The sequence below is a fragment of the Bombus bifarius genome, unplaced genomic scaffold (assembly GCF_011952205.1).
Source record: "Bombus bifarius isolate JDL3187 unplaced genomic scaffold, Bbif_JDL3187 scf7180000008047, whole genome shotgun sequence".
Lineage (NCBI taxonomy): Eukaryota > Metazoa > Arthropoda > Insecta > Hymenoptera > Apidae > Bombus > Bombus bifarius.
In genome coordinates this window covers 2122277-2144122 of record NW_022884413.1, presented here as the reverse complement: position 1 = coordinate 2144122, position 21846 = coordinate 2122277, and the positions used below count along the sequence as shown (strand labels likewise).

Here is a 21846-nt window from a genome sequence, read left to right as displayed (position 1 = left end):
CGCGAAAAAAGAAGTCGAAAATATAGAATAAAAATTTTTCATTTGGGGCTTTGTTTTCGAGAAGATCAACTTTGAATTTTCGCTCGGTACGCGTGCGGTACGTTATAGCGGATCTCACTGTAGATCGTTGTCTCGATGGAAAAATTAAAAAAAAAAAATTAAAAAAAAATTTCTATTCTATATTTTCGACTTCTTTTTTCGCGTAGAATTTCCTTTCCGCTTGTACCACCAGTTATCAACCACCCTGTATATAAGGAATGCATTTATATTTATCTCACACAAACGTAATAGTATTACTTCCGCGTAGGTGTTCGGAAAAATTGACAAACGCATATATGCGTCCTTAGTCCATGCCGGACACTTACGGAAGACGCATATATGTGTCCTTGGTCCACACCGATAGCTTTCGCCAGACGCATATACGCGTCCATAGCACTGTAAGGGTTAAAGGACGAATGTTTCGATTTACTCGGTTCGTTTTTAAACTCCGTTTGAATCATAAATAGTTGGCAATCCTATCGTTACTGACGATGTTTTATCGATGAATTTCATCCGAACATAAACATAGAAACGTAGGTAACGATATTTTTACGAAAACAGAAAATCGAATACTTTGGCAATACTCCTATGTGCCAACACGATCATCGCCTTCGTTCACGGTATCGACTATCCTCGTAAAAGAAGAACAGCGAATAGGTGCTCGTGCCGTTGTGGTTTCAGGAATATTTACCTACGAATAAACCGATGGTCGCTGTGAAACGAATGTGGTACTACTTGAAAAAGCAAACTACGTGTGTATTTGCAATGTTCATTTGTAGTATAGGTTATCGGCTGCGTACGTATACGGCGCAACGCACAGTAGTGCAGATATAAAAATCGCTCGACAAACTTTCGTTCACGATAAAAACACATCGCGATACGCCGGCTTTTCACAGCTCCGGCTATTTATCGACCGGGCTATGTGTCACGAGAACATCCAAAAATCCCAACTTAAATGAAAACGAACTGCAGGACATTAGCGTTTTTGTCTTTGTTCGAATTCCGTGCACGGTACAACCGCTCGACCTTAACCACCGGTACAGATTAGCGCGATTAGGTGAATAATCGCGGCTTGTACGTAAAATGGAAACACGTAAGATACTCTGTAAATATTTCATCTAAAATCTTCCAACGTAACTACTACGAGAAATGACGAGTTTCATACGCGTTAGAACTTTAAACTCTCGTCGTGATTGTCATCGTAAACTGTAATTATGATTTTATTCGTTTGGTCGTTTTATGATCGTTCGTGTAAACGAAGCGTGTAAATCAAACACGTCGCCGATACGTAAAAGTAATTTGCTGTATCGTCAGGTACCCAAAAGGTAAAGAAAATCAACGAAAAGGGTTTTGGTATTCGAATCTAGCGTGCATCGATGCTTGTTTCGAGAAAGAGATAAAGTTAAAAGAAAAAACGTAGAAAAAATAATGCAAATCTCGAGATTTCTCCTCTCTGTTTCTTTCACGACCAGGAGAATATCTCTCTTTTCGTTGCATCGTAACGCGATGTTTCATAAACGTTCCTCTCAGAACAATTTGCTTCTTGTCTTAATTACTCCGATTTTCCGCTAACTCTTCCTTTCCCGAACGATCCGACCTTCTCCTTTCTTTCCTGTATTTTCCTGTGGAAACTTCACTTCTCCGAACACACCGTGCTCTATATAATCGAGAGTCTACCACTGCAATGCCGATATTTCTTTTATCGTTTCGTGTTTCTTCTTTTTCCACGTGATTTCCCTTTCTTTCGTCAAATTTTGCCGTTACACGTACTTGAGAATACCGACGTACAAACTATTCGCATTAAACAACGTAATAACATAGAGCTGGCGTTTATAAACTGCGGGAAAACTCGGTTAAAATATGATCTTTAAATACGATTTTCTCCATACGAAATCGCGCACTAGGTCCTGATAGAATCGCTTATGTACGTGCATATTCTCCGTCACAGAGACAGGAAAAATGAAGCTTTTACGCCAGCTTTTAGCCTCCGATCTGCCGATGTAGCAGAAACGATAAAAACTCATTAGCACGAAGAAGCGTGTCGCTTAATTGCGAATCACTTTGTTACTGGTTCTTGAATTAGCGACGTAATCCGGTGGACTGGAAAGCAAAAAGCAGGAAGTTAGTAGCATCCTAGCTCGTAGCGTTATTTCGTAAAATCCTCTTTAACGCTCCGAATAAAATAAGCGTCAAGGTATAGAGAGGATTTGGAAAAACAGATAGTTTAAAATTTATTTACAAATTATTCGACTCTAAATGTGCGTTACTCTCTAAAGGACTCGATAACCTACTCGCTTGGTTGTTTCTTTTCTTCCGATTCCTTCTAATAACTTCCAACCGCTTTTAATCGCTTTTGTCTCAACTAACAGCTGCACGTCCTTCAAAGCTCACATACACTCTCACACGTACGGTATAAATGTACCATCTATTTAACAATAAGATCGACGAATTCGAAGTTGTTTTTGTCATAAACATAAATTTCTGCTATTCGTGTGAAAATCGATCGTCATTGTGCCTTTCGGATTATTCCTTAGAGAAAGGAATGCTCTTTCGTGATCGTAATTTTCTCTTCTTTCCTGCGATCGAAGGGGCAAAAATTGGATAGATGTTCGACGAAAAGAGAGAAAAAGAATACCCATATACATTATAATTTCACACGATTGTTAAAGCTGGCATGAAATTTGTCGAAGTAATTACTTCGAGGAAAAAAGAAAAACTCTACAGCTTTTCTCTTGTATACCCGTGACCTGAAGACAGCTGTTACGAAGAGAACAGAATTTAGCGAAAGAAAAGAATTCGAAACAAGGAGAGGTGCATATTATTGCGCCCTTGAATATAAATTTTCTTTTGGATTACAAGATCTAGAAGCAAAAGAGCTATAAGTAGATTTCTATTGCTGCTTCTTGTAGCCTTTAGTTAGAGTTACAAGGTTAACTTTTTGGTAATGTCCTTTCCTATAAATATTAGATCGTCCAAAAAGTTTCTTTCGTTTTATAAGGAAACAATGGATGCACATTTTCCGTTTCGTATTATTTTATCGAATTACGTACGATCCATTTTGTTCTATCAAAATAAAGATCACAACGTTCGACAGATTAGGTTTCATGTTCGTATAAAGATGCATCGTTGTAAAAGACGTGTGTCTAAAGAAAGATACTTTTCGGACAACCTAACATACGAACGCGCTCCCTATCGCTTCTTCTATTTTATCGTAACGCTATAACAGTGAGGATCTAGATCAGCATACATTATATACGTTGAGAATTGTGGATCTTAATTGGCGAAATAAAAGTAAAGAAACACCAAAGTTACACTTAGGATTCGTATTAAAATAGTTTTAGATTTATCTAATAAAGGATTTCCAGGATCTTCGTCGATATACATTTGCACGCGTCTCGACGCTCTCTTTCCGTATCACAACGAAACAGTTGCGTTCGTCTGTTTTTCGAGACGCCGCGCACACGTATACTTCCACACGCTGATATTCACATACGTGTGTCACTACTACGCGGCCAATCTACTCTAGCACACAAAATTATACATATCTCGATAACGTGCTTATTATTTATTTATTCGCCTTTATTTATTTCGATATATTTTTCTATTACCAATTCGTCCACTCGTTTTTCTATCAGTCAACCTCAGCAAAATGAACAGTGGAACGAAAGCAAAGCAAACCAAAATTAATAGTCAAACCAGCGAGGTTTCTTGAAAACTCCATTATAAATAGCTCGAGTCAGGTATACGAACGAGAAGTCAATGGCAATAAACGTTATGCATAATACATCGCGGTATGCAAAGTATGTATATATCATGCGCAACCCCGTACTATCTGCATTATTGCATTATTCAAGAACGGCGTGTGTCCCAGAATCGAATGATAATTAATATTCGTGAGGGAGCTACCAATTAGCGAACGGAATCTGCACGCGGCTGCTGTGGTGAAGAAAGAGAGAGAGAGAGAGAGAGAGAGAGAGGGAGAGATTAGAGAAACGAATAAACAGACAGAGAATGAAAATGAAAAAACTTATCCGTCTAACATCATCTCTTTAACTATCGATCTGATTACAGTGACGATACTTTCAAAATTCCAATTACAATGTTTTTCATAACAACATCGATGAAGTGACATCTCGTGGAAATTCTCAGAGACTGTTGTCGTCTTCGACCTTAAGTCAAAGACACTTCTCGAGTTAATTAATTCTAATTAATCCTATTCTAAATAGGATATTTTTCAATTTTATATGGTAATTTGGTAAACAGTAATATCCCCATAAAAGTACGTGCACGATATACTTTTGGTTTAAATGGAAAGTTTTGTAGTTACAGCTTGGAACATCTGCAGTGACAAAACTCGCAGAATATCTAAAAACTTTGATCACCGAAAGGCGTGTTCTGCGAACAACTTCCACTTTAAAAGTTCTACCACGTCATTTATCATTTAACATAGAAATAACAAATTAACAACGATTTTTACATGTGTTTGAAACAATGAAACAATGAAATTACATCTTGTACACGATTGGAACACACAAATAGCTCGAGGTTCGCCTTTGTTTTCTTATTCCAGATTAAAATTAAAAATAGTTCTGTGCAGATAATGTAATCCGATTTTACGTCTGGTTGGGGTTAGGTTAGTTAGGTGGAAAGCTGACGTTGCGTTTGATATCGAGATACGGAAATAGATGTTTGTTTCGGCATTAAAAAGTATTGCCGTGAAAGATGCGTTGAATCGATTCAATTTTGAAACATAAAATACGCTTTTCTCTTCTTCTTTCGTATTGAAAATGAATTCAGGACTGAACCATCTTTACGGGATAGTAAATCTTTACGTCTCTGCATATGTTTCTAAGAAGATAACGACTTACGACATATCGTGCCTTTCATTCCAGTTTTATCGATCTGTGCGAAACGACTCGAATTATTGGTGTATATCAATTAAATTGTATCTACAGCTGCTTATCGAATATTTTGCTACTGAATACACGCAATTATCGATTTTTACTTTTGACTTATTTTATCGATCGTTCGACACCATATCGAATAAGAAGCGAAAAAAGAAATATTACAAGTCCTGGATTTTTTAAACTATACTTTATTTCCGATTTTAATAGACGTTAAAATAGTTCGAGCCAACGATCAATTTATTATCTGCGTGATAGTCGTTTAACGAGTACCTGGTGATCGTGTTACAGGTGCACCCGAAGAGAAGCTCTGGGCCAAGATACCAGGTGGTCCGCCACCTCCGGAACGACCTACAACGGCCCGGACAACTACGACAAGCGTTGGGACGACGTACAGACCATGGAGAACACGACCAACCAGGCCAAATCACTATCCAAACGACGACAGGCCTCGCCGCCCTGATCGCTACCCTCAAAAGCCGGATTACAGAACAGAGAGACCAGAGAGGCCGGAGGACAGACCTCAGAGGCCTCACAAACCTCACAAACATCACACCACCTCCACTAGTACCACTACTACCACTAGTACCACTAGCACTACCACTACCACCACCACCACCACCACCACCACTACCACCACCGTCAGGACACCGTACACGCAAAGGCCAAGGCACCGATGGACAACGCCGACACCCAAAAACGATAAACCGGATAAATGTGATACCAGCTACGATGCCATCAGCATTATTCGCAGGGAAATTTTTGTTTTCAAAGGACGAGTAAGTTGTCGAACGAAATTGCAAATTTTCAACATGCCCAATGAGAACGCATGGAAATTTCATTTTTGCACGTTTGATGTATCGATAAATGTTTTATTGAAAAGTTTCTCGACGATATAGAATAAAAGAGATATACAGCGATCGAATAGAAATAAAGAAATGTAATACCAATAATATCGTAATGTGTGTCTTTTGTAGTATTTATGGAGAATCGGTGACCAAGGATTATACGAGGGATATCCAGCGGAGATCACGCGTTTGTTTAACCTACCTGAGAACATCGATCACGTTGATGCAGTGTACGAGAGGCCAGACAAGAAAATCGTATTCTTTATTGGCAAAAGGTACTATGTTTTCAACGCCAACAATCTCGAACCGGGTTATCCAAAACCATTAACTAAACTGGGATTGCCAGAGTCATTGGAAAAAATCGACGGTGCGATGATTTGGGGACACAATGGAAGAACTTACTTCTTTAGTGGATCCGAGTATTGGAGGTATCGAACAAAAATGTTTTATCTGCCGTTGATATCAAAGTTAAAATGAAATTAGAACATATATAACATCGACACATAACTTTGAAACGGGCGAAAATTATATTAAGCGGAAATAAATGATATAAATCGGATTTAATTTAATGATTATGAAAATTAAATTTAACGATTGTGATATTCGTACAGGTTTGATGAATCAGTAAACCACATAGAACTCGACTATCCAAGAAATATAAGCATGTTCGCTGGTGTTGGAACAGACATCGACGCTGTTTTCCAATGGAGAGATGGTCTGTATTCCTGCAATCGATTGTGATAATAACAATATCAAATATATGTAATCGCTATATGATAATAATGATAAAACGTGTATATCTTTTAGGCAAAACATACTTTTTCAAGGGGAAAGGCTTTTGGGAATTCGACGATCAAAGAATGAAGGTTGCACACGAAAAGCAAAAATTATCAGCCCCGTTTTGGATGGACTGCCCTCCGGAATTGGAAACGAACGATGTGGAAAGTTATCCAAGAAAATCAAAAATCATGGCCTCGAACAACGCATCGTCACGATCGACCTTCTTCCTCGGGATATTTTTTATAGCGTATTTTAATAAATATTTGTAAACTGTGATATTTATGTGAAGTCGTGTATAAATATTTGTGCGTATATGCATACGCGCCCCAAATTTTAACACCTAAACAAACAAATACACAAAGCGCGCGCGCGCGCGCGCACGCACACACGCACACCGTTTTCCTTATACCGAGTATATATAAAATAATTTTAATAAAGTAATTTTTAAATAATTTTAACGAAAATTTTAATAATAAACGATGATTTATCCCAATTTGTGAATTTTTTATCTTTCCAAAAGACTCTTTTCACTGCATGAACAGCTTAATTGTAAATTATAAAATATACGAAGCGAGAAGTTGTTTTTAAAAAGAAAGAAAGACCAAGGGAACCTTAAATTATGTTATCTCATTTAACTCATATATTTAGCAAAAACATGTACATATTTATTTACTGTGTTGAACGATATGTTAACAGAACTTTTTTACAATTTTTTACATTTTACTTTGGCGAGTGAACAAACGGACTCTATTAACGGACTTTATTTACTCTTCTTAAAGCAATTGTTTTAGACGTTTCGTTTGAGCAGCAAAATATCGCGACATAGTGTCCTCGGGAAAGCGTAATCTTACAAGTCGATACTTGCGACTGAACTCGAATTTCACTATGAGCATAAATTATTTAAATTTCACCATAGTACGCGTTATTCTTTCGCTTTTAAATATCTTTTCTTCGCAAAATTTTTCACATATTATACGTATGACGATAAAGCTTCGTTGAATGTTTCACTTTAACTTCCTGATGCTAAAGGCGCAAATCCGGCGGCGAATATGGGTCCCAAGGATTAAGCAACCTCAATGTAGTTTGAACGATATTGTCTACTTCTGCCATTCCACCTATTCCTACATCGCCACACATAAGAGTTTTAGAAATGCATGTAACCTCCTTATATCCCCAAGACTTTAACAGAGCTATCTAAGAAAAGATAAGAATAATCAAGTTTAATCACACAATACTGTAGATTTATGTTTAATAAATTCTATTAAAGCGTTTCTTTTCTAACAAACTTTCCAAGTTTCCCAGGTTCTTTTTTTTCAAATTTTTACTATTCTATGTTAGTAAACCATAAAGACAACAAATTAAATTCGAGTAATTCCACCAAAACAGATTTTCGTTGCTTATCTTGTCTAATTTAATTAAAACGCTACAAAACTTTTCCCATAACCGCTACTTTGGAGATTAATTCTATGATAAAAAATTACCCGATCTTAAATCCAGTTAACTTAAACCATAAATATGATTAAAAAGAGATATTTATGTATAATATATATAAAGAATATTATATATTTAAATATCATACTACATACCTGTGGTGCAGTAACAGGATGTTCCCACATTTTTGTATTCATGGCAGGACAAAAAATCAAAGGCTTCAGTGGATCCCAGGCACGTGCGACACAAGTTAAGATATTATCGCATATGCCACTGGCTATTTTACCAAGGGTATTGGCATCTAGTGGAGCGATTAAAAATAAATCAGCCCACTTTACTAGATCAATATGTAATACAGGATCGCCTCTATCTTGCCAAGCTGCCCATTCTACAGTGTCAGATAATACTTGAATTCCTGGAGGCAGTTCTGCTTCTTTCAGGAAATGTTTAGCCTTTTCAGTGACTACTACCCTTACATCCAAATTATTCTGCCATAACTTCTCTACTAATTGTGGCAATTTAATTGTTGCAACGCTACCAGTACAACCAATTAGTATTTTTTTTCTAGAGGTGCTTGACATTTTCACGAATTTACGTTTGCTTCTTTGTCTAACGTGTTATTTAGTTCTGTTCTATCGGTTATATCAACAGACAATGTGAAATTACAACAATATTGAAAGATATATCCCTATATATTAGGCCTTCTGATGCAAAATGTCTAAATTACATTGATTAACTGAAAACTCTAATTAAAAGAGATCAATATCGTATGAGATCAACAATAATTTCTCTTCCTCTTAAATGTATTACTCTCTATATTAAATGTATTATTATTTCTAACAGTTTATTTTGAATATTTAATAATTTGCTTCCAAGTCTCTTCACTGCACTGCAATCACTTTAATTTGGCTGCATATCAGACAAAATTCTCTATTGATAATGTCGAATCATCGTCGTTCACAAATCATTTCAACAAATGCATAAATACTTATATATATATATATATTATTTATAATTTCTGATGTACATACGTAAGTTATATGTTGCTAAAAATTTGTAAATATATTCTTAAAATTCGTGGGAGTATTTTCTAAAGTGAAACAAGAATGACCAGCGAAAAAGTTCATAAATACCAGTTAAGTGATAAGAGCGGTGATCTACAACGTCGCGACAATCGATTAGTAATAAATCGCTGCTGTTATGTCTCCTTGGCCTCATCAGAAAAACCGAGATTAGACCAATCCTCTCGCACCATAAGCTCATTATCCATCCGACAACCAAGATAATCCTTTATAACATTTCGACACATTGTGTTTTCGTTTTTATTGTCGATCAAACAACGCATATATTTGATCATAAGCTTCCTGCAGACACCCTCATGATCGAGTGGAAAACTACCTTTCTCCGGAGGTATGGGTGTAAGTATCTTCTGTGAGAATGTGTACGTGGACATCACTACCGCCGGTTCACGTTCATACAGAAAAATCGGTGGATCAACGAATACAGACAGAATTTTCGAAAACCTCTTTTAAACAAACTTATTACGAAATAAACGGTAGACCACAGCCACCATTGTAGAACATTCAATGCAACAGCGCCACTTGTGATCGTATCTTTAACTTCGTTTTGTGCACTCTATATTACGTAACTATAGAAAAATATGGTGATCGCCGATGCTTATGGGAGAAATTCAGTCAAAAGTAAGCGAATTACCAACGATAAGCACCGGCGATCTCCTTATTTACCCCGGTAATATAACATAAACACATTTACGCAGCAAAAAGCATAAAATATAATATATGGGTATTAAACGTAAATTTGCATAAATTCACATATAAGTTAAAATATTGAAATTCCACAATATTTAAAATTGTCGTTAAAAGATAATATCGCCGATTCACAATAATATGTTTTGCGTATCAAGGCGGATACGCAATAAGTTACTAGACTTCGAACAAATCATGCATGTTCCTTCCTTTTTCTTTTTTCTCACATTTCATTTCCCCCATCTCTTTCGCTTTTCTATATACTATCTATGTAGAACCATTACAGAAATAAAATATACAAATTTTTCAATGCTTACAAGACAAAAATATGTAAAATTGCCCCATTAATATACAAGCGCTTAGAAAATACTTAAATACTCTATATTAAAATATTTAATCAGTAAGCATAAATTGTAGCAGGTTCTAGGTATACTAATTACAGAGAGGAAATGAGAGTACTCACGCTTATAGACCTGGTTATTCCCGGACTAGTGCTGCACCATGCGGCCAATTGCTGAATTTAATTGATATTAGCTTATACAAGAAATTAGGGATCTGTCCTGTTTGGTTGCACACTAGCATAGACAAGAAGCTATTGATTTCCACGCTACAAGAAGAACCTATTTAATTGTACAGTCCTACAGGAAAGCTCATATCTGCTTTTCTATCCAAGATGGACAAATATAATAATGACAAAATCGTGCAATAATGAAACTAATTGTAAGAAAGAGAAATTAATTGTTTACTGTATTTCTGCACGACGACAACGATAATATAAAACAGTATTAAAAGTATTATAAAATGTCAGAATATAATAATTTATTAACAAAAAACGAAGAAAATAAATAAATTTCTGCCGTTGAGGAAATCCCAACTGCTCTTCGCCCTCCTTTTTGATTTTTGAGACTTGCGTCCTTCTTTTTTGATGTCTCCTCGGGCGCGAATCCTCCTTAACTTTAACGGAAAGCTCTCCTTCGGATACTCCTAGAATCATTGAAGGAATTGATAGGACCTATAAAAACATAATCGCAATAGCAGTCAATTAGCTCATATTACTTGCTATATAATTCATAGTAATATCATATAATATAATACAATTAGTAATTATATGTCAAATGAAAATGATAGCCCGGGTCTCACTACGTGGAGGTTACCTGCACATGGAGACCCTCCCTGAAAACAAAATTTCAATTAAATTTCAAATTAATCGTATAACGTTATATGAGATACTATTTTGAATTTGCAACAATATTTTACATTTATTGTCCTGACAATGTAGAATAACTGAGAGTCAAAGACAAACAAAAAATCATCTATTCCGCGTTATTACTATTACATTATTACTACGTACGCATTAACTATTACTACATAATAATTTAAAAAATACCCTACCTATCCAAAAATTTAATTTCATTTAAAACCACCCTACTGTCCTATCTAATTGTACATCACATTTAAACTATATAATCGGAGATATGGAATTCCTATTTATATAAAAACCCACAATAAATCTAAAATAAACGGGGGAGGGGGACATCTTATGAAATAAATTTACATTTCAAAACTTTCAATACCTTCTGTGTATCTTGAGATGCCTTGTATCTCTCTCTACAGGTGCTACAGAGATCCCTGAAACAAACTTAAGTATAGTATTCTTTCAACTTTTAAGTTGATGAAATTGAGAAATAGAGAACATATTTAAAACAACGTTCGTTAACAATTACGAATAAAATTATGTTCTTAATGAAAAGCTTTTATGTGTTACACGTGTAAGATTGCTATTATTACATAAAATATGGTACGTATTAATAAAAATGCCGTTATGATATATTATTTGATTATTAATACTACTATTAGTAAATATATTTCAACTTCTGTTACTCAATACGTTCTTATCTATGCTAGAGTGGAACTAAACAGGGCAGATCCCTAATTTTATAGGTTCTTGTATATCCTAATGTCAATTAAACTCAGCACTTGGTCGATTGGTGGCAGCACCTGTAATATGAAACAACTAGAACTACGGGTGTGAGCACTCTCATTTCTTCTCTGCTAATTTCTAGCGTAAATGTTTTCAAACTTGTGAGGAACAAGTTACAAAGTGTGTGTAAAATTAAAAATTTATTGTCATTACTATTAATATAGTATATTAATGATTACAAAATGGAAGAAAGTAATCCAACAAAACAACAGGATCAAGAAAATGTAAAGGAACTGACATGGAAAGATTTGGTAAGTTTAAAAATGTCTGTAACACACATCTAACCTAATCAAAACAAAAAAAGTACTCCATATGTCCTTTTATAATCACATATACATTAAACTTGATGTAACAATTGAATAAATTATTTAACGTAATAACACAAAAATATATTCGTAATTATAAGAATATAACATTTAAAAATTAATATTATATTTGAAACTTACTTGAATTGCGCTCTATATTTACTTAAAATAAATATATTTAAAAATATATATAAAATTTATCTTTATCATCATTTCATATTATTATATTCTTGCGGTATCTGAAATACATGGTTAATAATTATTCAATATTTAATATTCATTAACATATATTTTAAATACTTTATTCTTTTAGAAAGAATATAAATAAAATACAAATATTATGTTAATATTTCATTAATATTATGTTAATTGTTAATATTTCTAGGGGATCGTAGACACATTGTGTAAAACATGTGAAGATTTAAAATGGAAATCACCTACAAAAATTCAATGTGAAGCTATTCCGTTAACCCTTGAAGGTAAAATGAAAAGAGAAATAGACATATATATATATATGAAAAATAAAAGAACTAGAATTAAATTGAAGTACTTTTTGTCAAATTGAATTTAAAATTTATTAGGTAAAGATGTAATAGGATTAGCAGAAACTGGTTCTGGTAAAACTGCAGCCTTTGCTATTCCTATATTACAGGCACTGTTAGAAAATCCACAAAGATATTTTGCTTTAATTTTAACACCTACCAGAGAACTAGCCTTCCAAATATCAGAACAATTTGAAGCTCTAGGTAATGCAAATATTTCATTTTGTAGTAATTTAGAATAATGTACTCACGATTATTATATATAATGTTATTTTATTCTAGGGTCAAGTATTGGAGTAAAATGTGCAGTAATAGTAGGTGGAATGGACATGATGTCTCAGGCATTGTTATTGGCAAAAAAGCCACATATTTTAATTGCCACTCCAGGTAGATTAGTTGATCACTTGGAAAACACAAAAGGTTTTAATCTACGTTCTTTAAAATTCTTGGTAAGTAACAGTAATAGTTTTATTATATACGCGTGATAAAAAAATTGATGTACCTATTGTTCCAATCTTTTAAAAGGTTATGGATGAGGCAGATCGAATTTTGAATATGGATTTTGAAGTTGAAGTAGATAAAATTTTAAGGGTAATTCCTCGAGAAAGAAGAACATTGTTGTTTTCTGCAACAATGACTAAAAAGGTTCAGAAATTACAGAGAGCATCTTTGCGAAACCCTGTTAAAGTGGAAGTTTCAACAAAGTACCAAACTGTTGAAAAATTACAACAATATTATATTTTTATCCCAGTTAAATTCAAGGTACAAGCAAAAATAATTTTTTCATTTTTGTAGAAATTTCCTTTTTACAATAAAATTTCATATTGCAGGATGTATATCTCGTACATATCTTAAATGAATTAGCAGGTAACAGTTTTATGATATTTTGTGCGACTTGCAACAATACAGTTAGAACTGCTCTTCTTTTACGAAATTTGGGCTTTACTGCTGTTCCTTTGCATGGACAAATGTCACAGAATAAGAGAATAGCTGCACTTACTAAATTCAAGGCGAAAAATCGATCTATACTTATTTCCACAGATGTTGCTAGCAGGTAAGTATATGATATTCAGCTTATTTAATTTTTTTCATAATATATGTTTCTTTTTATAGGGGTCTCGATATTCCTCATGTAGATATTGTAATAAATTTCGATATACCTACACATAGTAAAGATTATATACATAGAGTTGGACGTACTGCACGTGCTGGTCGTTCTGGTCGTTCCATTACGTTTGTAACACAGTATGACGTAGAATTGTATCAAAGAATAGAGCAATTGATATCAAAACAATTACCATTATATCCGACCGAAGAAGAAGAAGTAATGGTGCTCCAAGAAAGAGTAGCTGAAGCACAACGTATTGTAAAAATGGTACAATTAGTTATTTACTATTTGATTATTGCAACAATATTAATAGTAACAACAACGATAATGATAGTAATAATTACAAACACTATCATATTTTAGGAAATGAAAGATATCGAGGACAGTAAAAAATTAGGTAAACGAAAGAAGCGTCAAGATGACAATGAGGAGGATGATACAGAACAATCTATGGGAGTCAGAAAAAGGATAAAAGGCAAAAATAAAGGAAGGGCCAAAAAGGGTTAAACGGTCTAACTGCCTTATCAAGTACATTTACTTTTCCTTAATAAATAATAGAAATGCAAGATAGTATTTGTTTTTATTGGCATTGTTATTTGTTTGTTTTTATAAATCATACCACCATTCCCCTCTTATGTATTTCATGTATCTCTATTTCAAACTCATAGTTTGTATTAAGATCCTTAAATAACTGCTAATTTACAAAACCACATTTACTCCCTTTTGCGACATTCGAGTATTTATCTGCATTAAAACGGCGAAAATGGATTCCTTTGATGATTACCGCTGTGTAAATTTATTACCATCAAGCTAATAAATCTGACCAAGCAGTTGTAAACTACTATTCAGAGATTGTAAAATAAGGGAAAATTTTTAATATGTAAGAAACTATTGTTCTATCGTAATAATTTTTTTGCATTGAGCAAACATCTTTATCTGGATAAGAATAGTGTAAATTACATTATTCAAAATCACAATAATTATGGAATAATTAAATGGAATTCTATTTCTCAAAAAATGCAAGACAAAGATTAAAAGTATTTGATATATTGAAAAAATAATAAAAATCTCATAACAAATGCAAAAATATTATACACTGCACTCAATTATAAAATTTGTTAGATTTTTCTCTCAAATCTCTATAAAAAATCATAAATTAACATTGTACATGTTTTCATCGTACAAAATATCCAGGAACAATAACGCTCCACTTTACCTTTAAAATAATAATGCAACATTTAAAAGCTACAGTATCATTTAACTGTATATTCTTTATCTTTTGCATTTTATCTGTTTCTACACATCAGAAACTGCAAAACGATTTTCATCAAAGGTGCACCGAAGAATAATATAATGCTGCAGAAAGTGAAAAATGCTTGATGTTGTAACTTGTATCTACTTAGTTTTCACTGTAAAGTATGCTAATTAAAATGCTGTAATATAAACTGCAATTCTTATAGACCTAACTTCCGTTAATGTACCGTTAACAAGCATGACACCTTCGATATATGTTAAAATATTGAACACCATTAAAGGGTCATTGAAATTGGATGGTGTACAACTATGTTGCAGAATGTTTGCAAAACATGTTAGGAATAAACCTAAAACACATTACAACTTATAAATCAACATTTACTACAACACATTGGTTTCTCAAGAAATACGATTATTCGATACGATTTTATCGAATAGTGCCTTTAATGTAAGTTAAAAAACAAAAAAAACAAATAGAACACCATAGGCAGATACTATCATGCAAATATAGTGGTCGTCACAATTTCCATTCATAACAAGAGTATCTGCTTAGAATATATCTATCCTTTGTTCAATAAGTTTAATCATCATCCTAAAGCTAGATCAGGTGAGAAATCTCAACTTTTGTTTTTTATTACTAACGAATGCAATATGTCTAATCTCGTTGTCGAAGGCTTTTGTAATGATGAATAACACGTATGCAGGCAATTGCTTCAAAGATTGAAGCAAAAGCTTTGTCTTTGTCTGAAATTATTTATTTCAAATGCCGATACTGTCTTGCATCATTTAACAATTAAACGTTAAAGATTAAAGGTACAAGGAAATATACATATATGTACATGTGTGTCAAATTAGTGAGAATCTTTTTCTTTTACTTTTTAGCAAAGATGCTTCACAGTAACCAGTATCGACAATTTATAATAAATAAATTCGTACAGTATGGCTTTATTTCTCATTCGCTCTTATTCTCTCTCTCTCTCTCTCTCTCTCTCCCCCTATTTTATTAATTTATAAATACATATGCACAATAATTATCACGAATCATCATTTGATAAACACAGTATGTAGTACGTAAAAGTTGCTAGAATACTAATAAAATCAAAATCTCCTGGATCGACAGGGTGTGTATTAGAGAAACAACTAGTAAATTAAGCTACTTTAAATACATAATAAAACCATTTTGACTTCGACGACGAGTTTTAAGACTCGTATTTAAATTGTTAGAATATATTTGTAAGTAACCTGGTCGAGGGCAGAAATCTAATGGATGGAATGTTCTGAATGCAAGGTGTCAGAGATGTGTCAGATGCCAAAAATTGAAACAACTTAAGTTTCATTTAAATGAGAAATAAAATATATTCCATAATATTATTATTCACTATTTCTACACATTCTGTACAGTAATTCACTTTAAGGGTTTTATATCTCAATATACTTTATACAAAAAGGCTACTTATAATCTAACATTAAGACATACCATAGCATGAGCGCCCTCCACCTTACCGCTAAACGGTAGATGGGCCGCACGCATGTTTGTACTGGTATTACGAGTCAGTCGCCAGCGAGTATAACTTCTTCCTCTTGTATCACACACCACACACTAAAATATTAAAAGTGTGTTTCTGGTGCTTTCAATTCATTATATCTTATAGTTACATTGTCCCCGATTAACTTACTCCTTTGTTTTGTTAGTTGCGCTTTTGTTTCTTTCAATTGCGTGATTCATATTTTGCTTTTCTGTTTTTCAAAAAGGAATATCACAATGTCAAAATATAATGAAGTATCTTCATTGCCTGTTATGCACGAGCTTTTCTTTCGTTTTTGTTTCATTTACTTTTTTCTGAGATACTCTTTACCAATAAATAAAATTATATTTTGTGAAAATATAGAATTGCAAAAAATAAAATCTGTTTTTTCGATTTTTGACGATACCGGTACAGAAATAGTGTATTCAGAGATTCCACAAGCAACAGGACTGTTAATTCAGATCTCTGTCCTCTAAGTACTTGTACTCAAATGTAAAACCTTCCTTTTTTCTTTGTCCCCATTTTTCATAATCGAAATAAATGTAGGTTCCCTGAAACAATTATATTTTACGTAGTACCAGTCTGCATAGTACAACGTATATTCAAATCTTATTATCGATTTTTAATTATCACGACTTAATATTTTATGTTATTAACCTGTTCATATTCCTCGTTGATCACTTTGGGTTCTTCGTGCCTCTGAAACCACATCATATATTTTGTATGAAACCTCCAACTTTGTTTCTTTAGAGCTTTCGCAGCCAGGTACTGGCCTTTAGAACCTTCCATGTAGTAAAATATGAAGAACAACGTTTCCGTTGAAAGACGTTGGAAGAACTCCACAGTATCCGAATGGGGAAGTTGACTCTAACATACAATAAAGTACATATGAACAAAAGTAGAAAGAAATTAAAAATTAATTTACTATATATCTTCAAAAAATAAATAATATTAAAATCAGGATAGCCACAGTTGAACTGGCATGAACTTGTCATCTCTCTACTAAGTGGTATGCAATAGCGCTGAAAAACGCATTAGCAGGTCAATTTTCTCTCAAACAATCGATATTACATTTCGTTATTGACCAAAAGTATCATATCTACAAATTGGATCATATAATATCGCGTGAGGAAAGAAGTGAACGGTACCAAATCCCAAACACTTGCACGTAAACCTCAGCTGAATTTATATAATTATACGATAGATAGTATAATGGTACCTGTGTATAATAAGAAGGTGTGTCACACCTATTTCTTGGTAAATAATATCGTAAACGTTCAGAATCAGACGGAACAGGCAGATGGTAGTGGGCGGCCTCCAACAACTGGAACTGCAACTGGTGTTCTTTCTGAAGAGGTACTGGCCCGAGAGGCGCAACGCTAAGAATAGGAGGAATGTGTGTATCCACGGTGACTTTGCTGTTATTATTGTTCGCCTTAGCAGTGTCAAAGATGTTTCTGTTCGACTCGGACGGCGGTATGTCCAAACCTGCTCGGACAATTACTTGTTGGGCTATAGATTTCAAAGAGGACATGCCATCAGGAAGCTTAGGGATGAGACCATTGGCAGTGGATGGCGCTGGCGAGCAGGAATTTGCAGGCAAAGGTGAAGATCTACTGCTGACTGACGACTGTGGCGAAGAAGATGGTGGGATCGGCGTTGTCATTTCAGTTTCGCTGCTGTGATTCTGATTTTGTTGATTATGCAACACGTGTGTCGTCTGTATGGGCACTGGATTACTGTGCTGCTGCGAGGTTGTTTGTGGCACATTCGAGGTAACACTAGACGCAGACGATGATGACAATAAACCATTTTCACTGCTATGAGCTGAAAATGTTAAAAGCGAGTCATAATATTATCGTTAATCGTCCTTATGATAGTCAATCATTTTTACAATATACTTACAAGATGTCTTACTAGAGGTAGAATGGATGGCTTGTGAATTAGTATGTGATGCAGCTACTGTAGCAAAATTGCCAGCATTAGTTGTAGCAATGTGATTACTTGTAGAACTAGGCGAGCTATGGCTAGGTGTCATGGGAATGGTCTTGCTTGGAGTGCTGCTTGATAATAAATTCGATTTTATGGTGGCAGTGCTTCCCGTGGTTGGAATGCTCGCCTGTGAATTTAATAATGGCCTGACTGCTGTTGGTTTCACAGGCTGAAATTAAAGTATACAATAAAAATTCGTCCTTATATCATAGTTATCGATACTCGTATACATGTAATGAAACATCGGTGTTGTCATCGTGATCTTACTTAAGATTACATACCTTCGTTTTTTTGTCATTATCCGTAGAACTATCACTTGAATGGTTATGCATGGTAGAACTCAATGGAGGTGATGGTATGGGTGAAGTACCAGAGTTAGTTGAGGTTGGTGTACCTCCAGTTTCGTTGCTATTATTACTATCTGTAGTTGCTGATGAGGGAATACCAACTCCAGACAGTTCAACTTCATCGAGACCAATAATATCATCATAGATATATTCATTTTCCTCAAAATCAGGTTCCTGCGAGGATTCGATATAATACTCTACATCATCTTTTATCCTCTTAATCTGTGAAACCAATTAAAAGATTAAATAATTATAAGCTTTCAAGGTATTAATACAGTCAAATAACTATATCTTTGTATTAATAAACTTACAGTGTTAACTTCAACAGACATATTGTCCAACATGCGTAACAATGTTTCCAATTTACGGATATGGTAACGATGTTTATCAAGTTTTGCTTTTAATTCATCCATCCTATCCTGCTTATCTTTATCTAATCTTTTTTTCTTTCCTGCGAGTAATGATTCTATCTCGGATTCAAATGTATCCAGCTGCATTGAAATCATCAACGCGTTTTAGTTTTAACAAAATATTTTCCAGTCTGTTTAAACATCATCATATTTCATACCTGAAGATTTAAAGCGTCTATTGAATTTGCAAGCCAATTGCTAACTTCTTCTCGTTCTTTTTGAGCTGGATCAAGTTTTTGAGCAGCTCCTAATCCTTCTTTCGAATAAGCTTTTGTTTTCGTCTCTCTCTCCACAACTTTAAACCTTTCCATTTGCTAACGAAAATGTATTACATTTAAAAATTAACATGTAACAATTCTTGCGGTTTCAATTCTATATCAAAATATACTTACAGTTTCAATTAACTTTCTATATTCAAGAAGCGTACTTTTATCCTTAATTTCACCTGATGCAAGCCAGGTTTTAATCTGATCACGTAACCTTTGAAGTTTTTTGATTTCTTTCTTGAGATCTGCTTCATATTTCTCCTTCTGATTGCTGTTTGTAGCATTATGAACCTTTTGCCAAATATCTTCAAATGTCTCTACACCCTCCGTTACTTTTTTAAGGCACCGATCTATTTCACCTAGAATTTAAAAAATATATTTTAGTTAAGATAATAAATATATGTCACACATTACATATATCATTTACTTGAGATATAGAAACATAGATTAAATTTTTGAAATTCATTTATTATTGCATACAAATTTGTTTACATATAAAGTAGCATAATTATTATTAAATCCCATACAAATTAGTAATTGTTGTTAGTGTGTTACATGTAATAAAATGCATCATGTAGCAACTACTTTGATAATTTGTTACATACGTATATAAAACCTAAATGATATATTTGACTACGACCAATCAAGTTATAACATTAATAAGTATGATAAAACATGACCCAAAATAACAAAAATAATTTATTTCTGGCAAACAATTCTCCTAAATTATTGGTAAAAGAATTCAAAGTAAGTTATGAATTGAAAGTATAGTTTACCAGGCAATATATATATTGAAAAGCTTATATCGACAAAAGCATTACATATGTTATATCTTGTATCATTATATGTATGTGTTGTGGAAATAATATATAGAACTATTTTAAAGGTTATTCTGACATAAAGAAGCAGTATGAGACTGTCATAAATACAGTACATGCAAGAAAAAATAACTTGCATTAAAGAAACATATGAAAAGTTCAAGCAGAACACATCAGTTCGTCATACCCTGACAACCTGTACCAACTGTCAGACACAGAAGGCTGCTTGCAAGAGTAGATAACGCGAGTTAAAAATAGGCTACTACTGATCGCAAAATACAAACGTTTAATGTGGCAGAGAATTGCAGAGCGCGAGGCAAGAGTGGAATCAAAGTTGTAGTAGTACAGACCCATAACAAAATTTCTGAATGTAAACATGCTGGAAACATTTTCTTCTCACCTTGCAACTTTCTCGTCGCAGCCATGGCTATGTAAACATGTGATACAATAATTCATGCATAGTCTGGACGTAATGGAAAATATACGGAACAATTTTACGGAACAAATAGTCGCTGAACTATTATTCCCTGTATGATATGAGAGGCTCGGCCACAAGATGGCTTCCGTTTTCAAATGACAACGTCCGACCGTCCGTGAACGAGGTGCGTTGATACTAGTTCCGTTTTTCCGTCAATCTTTTTAATCTTGATAGTGTAGGATATGCGCTACGTTTCGTCGAAAATCGACAGCACATAAAAATACACAAAAAGTGATAGCATCAACAAATGATATATATGAAATACTGAATAAATGAGATGGTGTATTATGCATCGGCGCATTCACACATTCTACCTTATGCACATACTTAACTTGTTCGCGTTCATAAACCAATTGAAATTTGGTTAAACCTTTCGATGCGTTCACAATAATTATAATGATTTGGAATCCGGTTATTTTTGCACTTTTATATTTACCAAAAGAAAATAATAAACTCGAATCTCGAAACTCGAAATGTTGTTTTACTTACATGTCACTCGATTTATAGATATAGATGCCTCAACTGCTAATATTAGAAAAGGTCGTAGATATTCAACAATATATTGATAAATTACTCGAAAGTAACAATAAAAGAATAAAATTTATTCTATTCAATTAGGAATTTTGTACAATATTTATGTATATACTCTCTTTATATACAATTAACAACTATTTAATATCATGTTTCGTAAAGTATTAAAATAAAGTTAATAATATTCATAGGTTACAATAATGTTCATTTTAAATAAGATGTATTTGAAATAATATTTTTTTAAATAAATTTTACTAATAATGATATATGATATATGTATATCGATATTAAACCTTTTATTTTCAAATAATATAACACAAGATCAAATAACATATTAGATAATTATAATTATAACATGTATAATTGTGATATATTTTTAATTGTATTAATTAGAAACGAACGCATGTATGCTTATTTTCACATAATATAAGAGATTATAAAATAATATTATCATAATATTAACTTAATATCATTGCTTTTAATATATAAAAAATATGTCAAAATACAATTAAATCTACTG

The 21846-nt window shown here is 33.5% G+C and overlaps 5 protein-coding genes across 7 annotated transcripts in view; 2 read left to right on the top strand and 3 right to left on the bottom strand.

Annotated features, from left to right (window-relative positions):
* LOC117207932 (matrix metalloproteinase-2) overlaps window positions 1-7024 on the top strand; it is a 104050-nt gene extending 97026 nt beyond the window's left edge. For both annotated transcript variants that reach the window (XM_033448655.1, XM_033448656.1), the window contains 4 exons: window positions 5235-5722; window positions 5921-6219; window positions 6403-6506; window positions 6599-7024. In XM_033448655.1, the coding sequence (XP_033304546.1) occupies window positions 5235-5722; window positions 5921-6219; window positions 6403-6506; window positions 6599-6840 (1133 nt within the window). In that variant the 3' untranslated portion in view covers window positions 6841-7024. The remainder of the gene's footprint in view (window positions 1-5234; window positions 5723-5920; window positions 6220-6402; window positions 6507-6598) is intronic.
* A 164-nt stretch (window positions 7025-7188) lies between these two features.
* LOC117207935 (phosphopantothenoylcysteine decarboxylase) lies at window positions 7189-8705 on the bottom strand. Its single transcript, XM_033448658.1, has 2 exons — window positions 8158-8705; window positions 7189-7765 (listed from the first exon to the last, which is right to left on the bottom strand). Exons 1-2 carry the CDS (start codon window positions 8581-8583, stop codon window positions 7595-7597), a joined length of 597 nt encoding a protein of 198 aa, XP_033304549.1. The 5' UTR covers window positions 8584-8705; the 3' UTR covers window positions 7189-7594.
* Window positions 8706-8819: 114 nt separating this feature from the next.
* Window positions 8820-9656, bottom strand: LOC117207937 (cytochrome c oxidase assembly protein COX19). The gene is made up of 2 exons (XM_033448660.1): window positions 9136-9656; window positions 8820-9048 (listed from the first exon to the last, which is right to left on the bottom strand). The coding sequence occupies exon 1, from the start codon at window positions 9453-9455 to the stop codon at window positions 9201-9203; it is 255 nt and encodes an 84-aa protein (XP_033304551.1). The 5' UTR covers window positions 9456-9656; the 3' UTR covers window positions 8820-9048; window positions 9136-9200.
* Window positions 9657-11791: 2135 nt separating this feature from the next.
* LOC117207933 (probable ATP-dependent RNA helicase DDX47) lies at window positions 11792-14274 on the top strand. The gene is made up of 8 exons (XM_033448657.1): window positions 11792-12000; window positions 12440-12533; window positions 12636-12800; window positions 12879-13045; window positions 13122-13358; window positions 13427-13650; window positions 13710-13971; window positions 14068-14274. The coding sequence occupies exons 1-8, from the start codon at window positions 11932-11934 to the stop codon at window positions 14209-14211; spliced, it is 1362 nt and encodes a 453-aa protein (XP_033304548.1). The 5' UTR covers window positions 11792-11931; the 3' UTR covers window positions 14212-14274.
* A 2015-nt stretch (window positions 14275-16289) lies between these two features.
* On the bottom strand, window positions 16290-21265 carry LOC117207931 (CCR4-NOT transcription complex subunit 3). 2 transcript variants are annotated; one of them, XM_033448654.1, is made up of 10 exons: window positions 20718-21265; window positions 19626-19858; window positions 19392-19547; window positions 19135-19314; window positions 18758-19045; window positions 18390-18645; window positions 18045-18311; window positions 17704-17972; window positions 17142-17351; window positions 16290-17035 (listed from the first exon to the last, which is right to left on the bottom strand). In XM_033448654.1, the coding sequence occupies exons 1-10, from the start codon at window positions 20740-20742 to the stop codon at window positions 16937-16939; spliced, it is 1983 nt and encodes a 660-aa protein (XP_033304545.1). In that variant the 5' UTR covers window positions 20743-21265; the 3' UTR covers window positions 16290-16936. The 2 variants fall into 2 exon arrangements, with proteins under 2 accessions (XP_033304545.1, XP_033304544.1); XM_033448653.1 differs by having other exon boundaries at window positions 17704-18311; window positions 20718-21264.
* Window positions 21266-21846: the final 581 nt, after the last annotated feature.

Bases quoted from the DNA above. Each gene is read 5' to 3' on its own strand.
- LOC117207935 (XM_033448658.1), bottom strand. From the start codon at position 8,583: ATGTCAAGCACCTCTAGAAAAAAAATACTAATTGGTTGTACTGGTAGC. The intron at 7,766-8,157 runs GTATGTAGTATG...ATCTTTTCTTAG, and splicing joins ATCCTGTTACTGCACCACAG to ATAGCTCTGTTAAAGTCTTG.
- LOC117207933 (XM_033448657.1), top strand. From the start codon at position 11,932: ATGGAAGAAAGTAATCCAACAAAACAACAGGATCAAGAAAATGTAAAG. The intron at 12,534-12,635 runs GTAAAATGAAAA...AAAATTTATTAG, and splicing joins TATTCCGTTAACCCTTGAAG to GTAAAGATGTAATAGGATTA. The intron at 13,972-14,067 runs GTACAATTAGTT...ATCATATTTTAG, and splicing joins CACAACGTATTGTAAAAATG to GAAATGAAAGATATCGAGGA.
- LOC117207931 (XM_033448653.1), bottom strand. From the start codon at position 20,742: ATGGCTGCGACGAGAAAGTTGCAAG. The intron at 19,046-19,134 runs GTAAGTTTATTA...TTGGTTTCACAG, and splicing joins TGTCTGTTGAAGTTAACACT to ATTAAGAGGATAAAAGATGA. The intron at 17,036-17,141 runs GTTAATAACATA...TAATTGTTTCAG, and splicing joins TCAACGAGGAATATGAACAG to GGAACCTACATTTATTTCGA.
- LOC117207937 (XM_033448660.1), bottom strand. From the start codon at position 9,455: ATGTCCACGTACACATTCTCACAGAAGATACTTACACCCATACCTCCG.